General features: G+C 31.6%; 1 protein-coding gene across 1 annotated transcript; it reads right to left on the reverse strand.

Annotated features, from left to right (window-relative positions):
• Positions 1 to 4,071: 4,071 nt before the first annotated feature.
• On the reverse strand, positions 4,072 to 5,077 carry LOC110417631 (uncharacterized). The gene has a single exon (XM_021430088.2). It carries the CDS (start codon positions 5,032 to 5,034, stop codon positions 4,237 to 4,239), a length of 798 nt encoding a protein of 265 aa, XP_021285763.1. The 5' UTR covers positions 5,035 to 5,077; the 3' UTR covers positions 4,072 to 4,236.
• Positions 5,078 to 10,305: the final 5,228 nt, after the last annotated feature.

Consider the following 10,305-nt stretch of genomic DNA (forward strand, 5'->3'; position numbering starts at 1 on the left):
TTTTTTTTTTTGCTTATCATTGTCACTCATTGTTCTTTATTTTATTAATTTTGTTATTAGTTTGTTGGATTGTTCTAGCTGTATTTTTTTGGGTTTTGTCAATTTCATTTTTAGGGATACAAATTTTGTTCTTTTAGTTTTTTTCCAACAATTGCATTGGTTTTTTTTTAAAAAAAAATTTAGTGCTTTGTCTCTTTGCTATAGTTATTGAAAAGTTAATGCATTATCTTCATTTTTTAATTTAAATGATACTTGTGGATTTGTTCTGTTTTTGTTATTTGACTTTTGGATGTTTTGCTGTGGTGAATACTTAATATGATATTTTGATTTTTTTAATTTGGTTTTTTAGTTTATATGGTAGATGTGTGTTCATGTTCATTTTTTTTTTCAACAATTTCATTGTTTTTTTTTAATTTATTGTTTGGTCTCATTGTTACAATTATTGAAAATTTAATATAATATCTTGATTTTCCGGTTTGAATGGTGCATGTGGGTTTGTTTTGTTTGTGTTATTTGACTTCTACATGTTTTGTTGTAGTGAAGAGTTAATATAAATTTTTGCTTTTTTAATTTGGTTTTTTAGTTTGAATGTTATAGTTGGGTTTATTCTGCATGTGTTATTTGGTTTCTGGATGTTTTGTTGTAGTGGATAGTTAATATAATATTTTGCTTTTTTGATTTGAAATGTTAATATTATTTATACAGAGGTTACGTGCAAGTAAGTTCTTTTTTATGAATTTACTATTTGCAAGTCTGCATTAGTTTATTGTATTAAATATTACTGCTTCTTATTTTGATTGTTTTCTCATTATAGGCTACTTGATACGTTTACTGGTCTTTTGCCAAGTTTCTAATATAGTTTTATGATGAATTTACTTATAGCATCGATGAACTTTTGGATAACTATTCAAATAATTGTATTGTCTTTTATCGTATGAGTTTTTGTGACTAAAATGTTTCATATGAATTGTTTACATTTGAAACTTAACTGTAAGTTAGTTTTTATATTTCAATGGATTGTTTTATTGTTACATTTGTTGTAAACGTGTTAAAATATGTATTATTTGATCCTTATGTTTTGTTTTATCCTCGCAGTTGGTTGGGTTTATTGTTGACAATTCCTAAGTTGGTTGGGTTTATTGTTGACAATTCCTAAGCTATCTTTCTTAATTCTTTAAGTATCTGTAGTTGGATATATCGGCTGACATGTGTCTTTAAAGTATTTATATCTCTTGCTTTGTTTGGGTAATTATAGTTCTATTTTCTATTGTGTTATTATTTTGTTAGTTATATACAAATTTTTTTTGATAGAGTTTTGGTCGATTATTTGTTGTATTAAGACATCTATTTGTATGTTTTTGTGATTTCGTATCTACAAATTATTCTTGCTATTATTTGTTCAAATGAAAGTAGGAAAGTTGTTATGTGATAACTCTATACATAAAGTATTTTGTTACATGTTTAGTACCTAATTAACTAAGTTCTTGATATTTATGTTTAAAATTAAGTGTTTTTAGTCGTTTTTCTTAATTAGCTAAGACCATGTTGAGTTATTTTAATTTGAGTTGTTTTAGTTTAATTTTATGATAAATTACTTTTAGTTTAGTTATTACTGATTCAGTCTATTGCTCTTGAAAATTCTCAAATGAAAAGACCTCAATTGGTGATGAACCGTATAAGTATGGTTAATGGTTTTTTTTTTTTTACATACTACAATATTTTAAGCATAACTCTCATTATATAAATCCAAATTATGTGATTCTTAAGTCATTAGAAAGTTAAGAGACAAAGCTACAATTTTAATGTTTACTACTTCACTCAGTTGATCAAAGCAAGGAGAAAATCGCATCACAAGATGATGGACTACAGTAGAATCTGCACGAAGGAGCCAATGTCACGGCCTTAAAGAAGTTAGGGCCACGGCGTCCTGATGTGAAAGGCATCATACATTAACTAGAGAGGATAGCGTCGTGGCTTTGATAGAGGAGAGCCATGGTGCTGTGAAGAATTAATACACCATACTTCCACCCAAGGTTAGGGCATTGCAGCGCCCAAGGACTATGGCCGTGGTGCTAACCCGACAAACCTAGCATTTAGTTTTTCAAATTTTTTTTTAGAAAATTAGGTTTTTAGGGATATTTAAAGGGCACTTTTGAGAGCAATATAAGAGGACATTTAGAGAGGGTTTCTAGAGAAAAAAAGTAACTGTCAAGCAAGCAAGAAAGTAAGGAAAAACGAGGAAGATTAAGGATTCAAAATTTGACAATTTTTAGTTTCTCTTTTTACTTTTATTCTTCTTTCACTTTCTTTGACTTATATTGATGGTTAATTTTCTTTGGATTGTGTTTTTAATAGTAGTTTTGAACTAAATTTATTTATTTAGGATTGCAATTGAACTTAATATGTAGTTTGAATTTTTTTTCTCTTTCTTTAGCTTATGATCAATGGAACATAAATTATTTATTCTAATTTTGTATTTAATGCTTCTAATTGCTTGATCACCACTTAATAGATCTTGAAACCTAAATACAACTTGATGAAGGGAGTTTAAAGTAAACCATGAATGGAAAGAAAGCCCTCTCGCATCGCTAGGTTTGGGATTCTATCTCTACTGCCAGACAGTTATTTATGCTTACTACTTCTATTTTTTTGGTTTATAGAGCATGGAGAATAGTATATTTGGGGTATAAAATATATTTAATGTTTGCCTAAATTCCTATTTAGATTTATTAGTTGCACCAGTATTGTTGGATGTAGGTTTATGGTTATTAGATATCTCTATGGGCTGAAAACCTTGGCAAATTGGAGGATAGTTTTCAAGAACCACAAAGCCTAGAATGTGTTTTTAATTGTTCTAAATTAAGTTTTATTTTATCTGTACGAGAAGTTTATGGCTGGATGGGAGCAGAAAAAATCTGTTGGTGGTAAGTTTTTTTTTTTATTGCTCAAGTTTGTTAGGATCCATTGTTAATGCATGCATTAACATAATTTATTTTTAAATAAATTAATGACTTAAAGTCCGGCCAATCAAAAGACTTTCAATGAGTTATCATAATTTATTTTTAAATAAATTAAATTAATTTAAAAATAATTCAAAGAAATTACATTCTCATCAATTAAATATAATTATCTAAGTTATTTAGAGATAAATTAAATAATCTAATTTGATTTTGTCTTTAAATTATTATAATTACTAGAGATAAATTAAATGACCAATAATTAAATTTTGATTGGTCAAAAATATGAATATTATCTCTATATTAGTTTGATTTATTTAGAGATAAATTGGATGACCAATAACTAATTTTTGATTGGTCTAATTTAAATGATATCTTCAAATAATTTCAAAGGATAAATATATATATCCATAAGTGAATTGGTTCAACTATATGTCTTTCAAATAATTCAACTAATAAATTAATTATTTTATAATTAATTACATGGTTAAGATATTTTTAAATCCACGTAGCAGTATGTAATTAACTGATAATTTTTTTCCTCTTACAGGAAGTTTATTGATTTTTATTTTTTTTAAATTTCTAAGCCATTTTTTGGACTTATTTAATTCGATTTTTGAGCATGTATCTCCCCAGCCGCCACCGTTTCTAGGCTTGAAATCAAGCAAGCTTTAACATATTGCTTAGGGTTAATGACGTTCAATAGGAATTGAATAGATCATATATATCATTAATTTGTGACCGACTAAAATCTACCTTTGATGAGGTCTTGTCTTAGTGTTAAGGAAAAGGAGGAGGAGAAGGTTTTGAAAATTTGAGGTGTCAAGTTCAATTACCATCATGTACAGGTTTGGTCTAGTTTTATATTGGATCTATCCTGTGATAGTGTAATTACTGCTTGTATATATGTTACTTCACGAGAAAAAAGAAAATGAGTTGCTGCTTTAATAGCATTTATATGGTTTTTTCTTGTTTACTATCTCTTGATCAATTGTATAAAAGGGCTTTGCAGAATATTAAATTCAGCGCATGATTAATAATTGTGCAAACCCAAATTGATTTTGTTGATTTGAATCAAGAGAACAATAGCTACCCTTAAATGTATACAATTAAGTCCAATGTGAAACGGTATAGTCTCCAATCCTTTTTGATTTGCAAAGCTTAAAAATTGTGCAAAAACAAGTGAGACTAGAAAATAAAACATGAAAGATTCCCATAACTTAGTCTTCCTGGACTTTAAATGTATCCACTGTAGTGTCTATTTCATTCCTGAACAACATCAGGGCACATACTCTTCTTGGCTCTCCTGGAACTCTTCCATGGAGTTGAACTCATTGGAGTTCTCTGTAGTTCCATAGTAACCTTCATTTTTAGCAGTTTCTTTACCTGACTCATATCCTTCAGGATAATAATTCACATTTTTCACGTCATAATAGTACTTGCCACCTTCCACAGATCTGGTGTCACTCATTCCCTGTCTCTCAGTCTCATACCCATTGTTGTTGTAATTGCTGGTGTAGCTATTAGCCTTATAGCTGCTTGAGTAGCCTTTGTTGTTGTAGTTGCTGGTGGTGTAGCCGTTGTTGTTGTAATTGCTGGTGGTGTAGCCGTTGTTGTTGTAATTGCTGGTGGTGTAGCCGTTGTTGTGGTTGTATTTTCCGGTAGTGTAGCCATTGTTGTTGTAATTGCTAGTGGTGTAGCCGTTGTTGTTGTAGCTGTTTTTCTCATAGCCCGTCTCAAATTTTTCATCTTCAAGTTCTTCAGCGAGGAGATCATTTTCGAAAGTGGTAGTAGCGGTGGGAGTGTGGGTAGTGCTTACAGGATCTTTTGCAGGAGGGAACATACCAGAGCCCTGACCATAAAGGCCATAATAAGGATCTTGACTCTCAGAGTTAGCCGGTGCTGGTGCTGGTGCTGGTGCTGGTGCTGGCGTCGGTGTAGGCACCTCATCAGGAGAAATTCTGGCCCCAAGATGGAAGATCTTGCTAAAGAACTTGCTCTCCCTAGCTTGAATCTGGACAGAGGAGGATAGCATTAGAAGGAAGAAAAAAGTAAAGCGCTTTGCAAAGGAAGCCATGGGGAAAATAGTAGTGTAAGTCGATGGCAAGCTCCACTAGTTATGAAGTTCTTTTTATAGGGCCTTGTTGCTCTCTTGATGACCGGGCAATTATGCGCCGATTGAGGAAAGTGAAAGAAAATGATGACATGTAGGGCATGCAGCATGTGCATTCCATGAATATGTCTAACAAGCGAGACACCTAAAATTTTCAATGATCTCAGTCAAAAAGGAGGTTATTTTAATTTCTTTTTTCTACCGGCTGAATGATCAGGCTCCTCTCTTTTGCTTTCTCTAAAGGGTTGTGGGGAATGAAAATGGGTCCTATATGCATATCAGTTAAGTTAGTTAGGTGTATACTATATCTATCTACAAGAAAAGAAGTTGAAAACTGAAATCTCCTCCCTTCTTTTTGTGATCAGCTCAGGCCAGAATCATTGCTTTGACATCGGCATGCTCTCTTGGCTTAGCTTGTGATAATTAATTCAAGGAATGATGCCATCCATATATATATGCTAATCTTTCATTTTGCTCTCGTGGAATATATATACTGAGCAATGGCGTAGGATGTTTTAATTTCTATTGTGGTTGATCAGGGGAAATCATTGCGTTTGATAACCTCAAACGTTGTTGTTGAGATGGAAATTGACATTCCTTCAATTTGAAGAGCAACGGAGACGCATGTTGCTTGAATTCAAGTTCATGCCAAACTTAGCCGACATCTATATATGTCATTTTGGATTGCACATGCTCTTGTTTAATTAGCTCCTGGACCACCGATGGCAGACAGACTAATCTCCCCTTTTCATGCCTCAATGTTCTCTCCATTTTCTCACAGTTCCCTTTGAATCCACCAATCACATATTTGCACTGCAAACCAAAAGCCTTGAGCTTCATGGCCAAGCTAAATTTACTCTCTGCATTGGCCAGGTTAAGTAGGTGATGTTTGGTACACTCTAGTCATTACTTTCTTTGAGTAATCTTGAAGGAATTTAGATGGTTAGCTGGCGTGACGCCCGGGGACGCTTGAAATTGAAGTCCCATGACTCCCTAATATTTCCTACTTTTGACATCTTTTCTGGTGTGTGAACATTTTGACCTTGTTTTAAAAAAAAAAATAAAAGAAAAATATGACATTGAGGGCTCATGTATATTCAAATTTAGCAGGCTCATTTAATAATAATATACTGATCAACTTTGTTTTGAGTATCAATTAAAACCTACCGTGCTCTTCATAATTGAACTCGAGTACCCAACTACTAAAATTCATTGTTAATTTTTATTATCTCCCAAGTAATTTACATTAATTTTTTAGAATTTTAAGTTATTTCCTACATCTATATTTCAAGAGATGGACTACCAAATTTAATATAAAAAATCAGGTTATATTTTGTAGTCATAAAGAGTAAAGTAGTTCGACATTAATGAACAATCCTCTACATCCAAGAATGAGGTAGACTGAAAAAAGGTCCACCCTTTTTAATTAGATGTTAAATTTTGGTTACAAGATGATGATTAAGTTAAACAAGTTAGCTGTGTAATTTGTACCCTCAAAGTAAAAGTATAAATGAATAAACAAATTGGCTTTCGGGCACAATAATGAGGCATCTAGTTTTGCAAGTGGGCTTATTAGGGTAAATTACAGGCTTGTTTGAAAGTCCCTAAGCTCACTCTTTTAAGGATGTTGGCCCTAATAGAAGGAAACATATCATTGCTAACTGCTTGCCAAGCCCAGCCCAATTTCTCAAGGGATCCTCGAGGACCCTAGTACAACAACGGGGCATTTGATGATCTCAAGCTCCTCGCATAGGGTGGGCTGGGTGATCAACAGTTCAACACTAGGAGAAGTTTAGGATGGATTTTATCAAAATAATAAACAAAATCTCAATTAAATCTTACTTATAAAAAACATCACACATTTTTTAATTACATTAAAAAATGTATCAAATGTAACAGAAATATTAACCCACTAAAGGATTTAAAAAACCATGCTTGGATTTGTTTTTTTGAAATGCACAAGGGGCATAGAAAAAGAACAGGTTAAATTCCTAATAATCTACTTTCTGAAGAAAAAGTTTAAAAGGTTTGAATATTTTAAGGCATAAACTTTTGGACAAGAGATGATTGTCTCTTATTTTTGTGTCAATAAATGAATTAAAAGTTAGAAACAAATTTGAATACAGAATAAAATAAAAACTTTTGAAAAGAGTTAAGAGAGAAAAGATGAACCATGTCCAATTATCCATGCATTACTAACAAGACAAAGTCAGGAATTTTTTGAGTGGTTTCATACTCAGAGTAGGACTTAAACTTTTGAAGAGAGAGTGTAATTTAAGTTTTTCTTTTTTTCAGTAAAATTTTAAATCATAAAAAGAATTTTTTTATCTTTTTATATAATATTTAAATATCAATATATAAATTACTTTTCGATAAATTAACTTTAATTTGAAATCTTTAACCTTACTCTCTACAAAATTGTAAAAAAATTAATAATTTCATAAGCATCATTAACTACATAAAAGTCTAACAAAATTAATATAAATAAGTGGTGTCATATAATACTACTTGTCCAAAGGTAGATTCGTCCATGATTACGAATTTATAACGAGAGAATTGAGAACAGAGAACGAGAGAGCAAGCTGGAAATAATTGACTATTGCAGTAACAGGATTTAATTATATGCCATCTATTATATTTTGAGAAACTTCTTTTTAGAGTTTTTTTTGTTTTTCTTTTCTTCTTCTCCCTGGGGAAAACTACAAGGAAGGGTAATGGACTAAATTTTTGTTGTTTTCTACCATGGTAAGAAATATTTACTAATTAACAAGGAAATAGAAACTTTTTTATTTATGAAGAGGAAAATCATAATTCCTATTTTATCTTTATATTTCTAAATTAGATTCGGTTTAGGAGAGAGACAGAGTAGAGAGGAGCCGTCTATAATAGCACAGTTGATCAGTAATCGTCAGCCGGTTGGATTTTGGCAACAGGGGGTATTGATCGGCAGTGGCTATGGGTTGCCGGAAGGAAGACAATCTAATACAAAGGGTAAAGTGGTAATTGTATTTTCCTACTTAAAATAAACAGCCTTTCTATTTCCGGAAACAGTTATCCATTTTTCTTATTCCTCAACGTTGATTTTCTCCTGTTACTTCAAACGATAAATAAATAAATAAATAATGTTAGATGAGAGGGTCACTGTCAAACTGTCTGCCACGTCGCCATCTTGGTGGGCCCAAACGTGTTGGATTTTACAGTACTTCCATGCATGGGTGGGCCCTAAACCTTTTCTCACTCAATCTTGTGGCTATTAATAATTCTCACTTGATGTTCACATTTTCAGCTTTGCCCGAAGTTAAATAATAAAAAAAAAAAGGTGCCGTTCCTTTCTTAATGATATTCACATTTTCAGGGTACAGTAGTACCACCTTTCGATTCCAAATTTTTTCAGTTTTTTGTTTAATGACAACTCCTAGAAATTCGTGCCACAACCACTGCGATCATAAAAGTGGGCCCACCTGTAGCGAATCAGAGGCCCCCTAATTGACAACGTGGTCCTATTAAGTCTCTGCACTCGCTGACTTTTTGTCTGTTGTTTTTCCTCCCTGTTAGAATCATCTGCCGGTTCTTTGATGATAACCACAATTTGCAACACTGCTTCTTAATCGTAAACACAAGAACTTTAATTCATCTTAAATAAATTAAATAATGTGTTTGAACGAACCATTGATAATTAAATTAAAGATTCATTTCAAATTAATGAATTTTTATGATTAAATTAAAAAAAATTATAAAAATAATTTTCATAATAAGATCACTTCAAAAATGACTTTTATTATAATTTTAATTATTTTAAAATAATTTTTTACATGACTTCATTAGAATACCTTTTAAATCATTTAATCGAAATTAAATGCTTTCGGCTTTTTTTTCTTCTTCCATCATTTAAATAAAAATTTTAAAATTAAATATCGATTTAGCTATCCTTCCGTTCAGTGCTCCAACGCCATCAGGTATATATCTCGTTGTCTAGCTTTTCAACACCATCAATGTCTATATCGCAATCTAACTTTTTCACCATCCCATAGTGCAAAGATGACATCAAGTTATTTGTTATGGGTTCTTGAATTTATTTTTTTATATTCATCAACGCAAAAGTTGTTGAGTAAATTATATGAGTTTGGAAACTTAAATCTGGTTGGGAGTAGTGAAATCAATCAGTTTATAGGTGATGCGTGAATATTTATTAGGCATTGGGTCATTGGATATTAGGGTATGTGATTGGATATTAAGAATTATAACTTGTTTACTTGGCATTAGGTGACTGAATATTAGATGACCTAGGACTAGATAAGAGGCAATGCAATAGTAGATTATAGGAATTGTGTGAGTTGTGCATTGTGTGACTTGTTTGTAGACATTAAGTGACTTGTTTGTAAGCATTGCATGACTTATTTGTAGTAATTGCGTTGCTTTATCCACCTAATGTTGAAGCTGATTATTTATTGATTCAGCCTCCTTAATAACAAATTTTCTAAAATTAGAAGAGAATTAGGAATGCTTAATAACCAATTTAGCCCCTTTAATTTCACTTATATCAGTGTAAAAAACCATCCAGATTCTGGTTACCATTCATTAGAAATGCATTGATTTACAAACACAGAACTATGAATTTCTATTTAAAGCACTTAATGCATTGATTTACGAACTAACCATTCATTAGAAAACAAGCCTAAAACCATTAAACACATTGCCAAGGGTTAGCATTCATGCCTATAAATAAAGGAAACCATTATCCATTTTAATCAAAATCATCTGAAGGAAAATCTCAAACTTCTAATGGCATCCAAATGTTCTAGAGTCAAAAGTGGGAAGGGAGTTGTTGTTCAAGAGGATATCCCCAATAACGTTGCAGCAAATCTAGTCAAGTTGATGGACCAAGCTGAGAAGATGGAGAAAGACATGCGTGGGCTGATGGATAACTTGCTGGTTAGGACAGAAGTCCTCGAGACAGAAATTCTGGGCAATAACAAGATTCTAGTTGAAATTTATGAAATAATAGATGAGATTAGGAAGAAATGAACTATGGTTCATATTTCTTTTGTATCATCTACTTTTTATTTTGGCTAATGAATAAAATAAAAATATTGATTGATCACATATTTTCTTGGTTTAATTTATATTATGCTGAATAACTTGGTTACTTACACTAATTTCTTAATTTTCTATTTATATAAGAGAAACAAATGTGAGTGGATGTTAGGCATTTCATGACCTATTATTAGGTATTGC

The sequence above is a fragment of the Theobroma umbraticum genome, unplaced genomic scaffold, assembly GCF_002168275.2.
Source record: "Theobroma umbraticum cultivar Fairchild unplaced genomic scaffold, ASM216827v3 scaffold_30.0, whole genome shotgun sequence".
In the NCBI taxonomy this organism is placed as follows: domain Eukaryota; kingdom Viridiplantae; phylum Streptophyta; class Magnoliopsida; order Malvales; family Malvaceae; genus Theobroma; species Theobroma umbraticum.

What these genes read in the sequence shown, in the direction of transcription:
- LOC110417631 (XM_021430088.2), bottom strand. Translation starts at nt 5,034, where the DNA reads ATGGCTTCCTTTGCAAAGCGCTTTACTTTTTTCTTCCTTCTAATGCTA.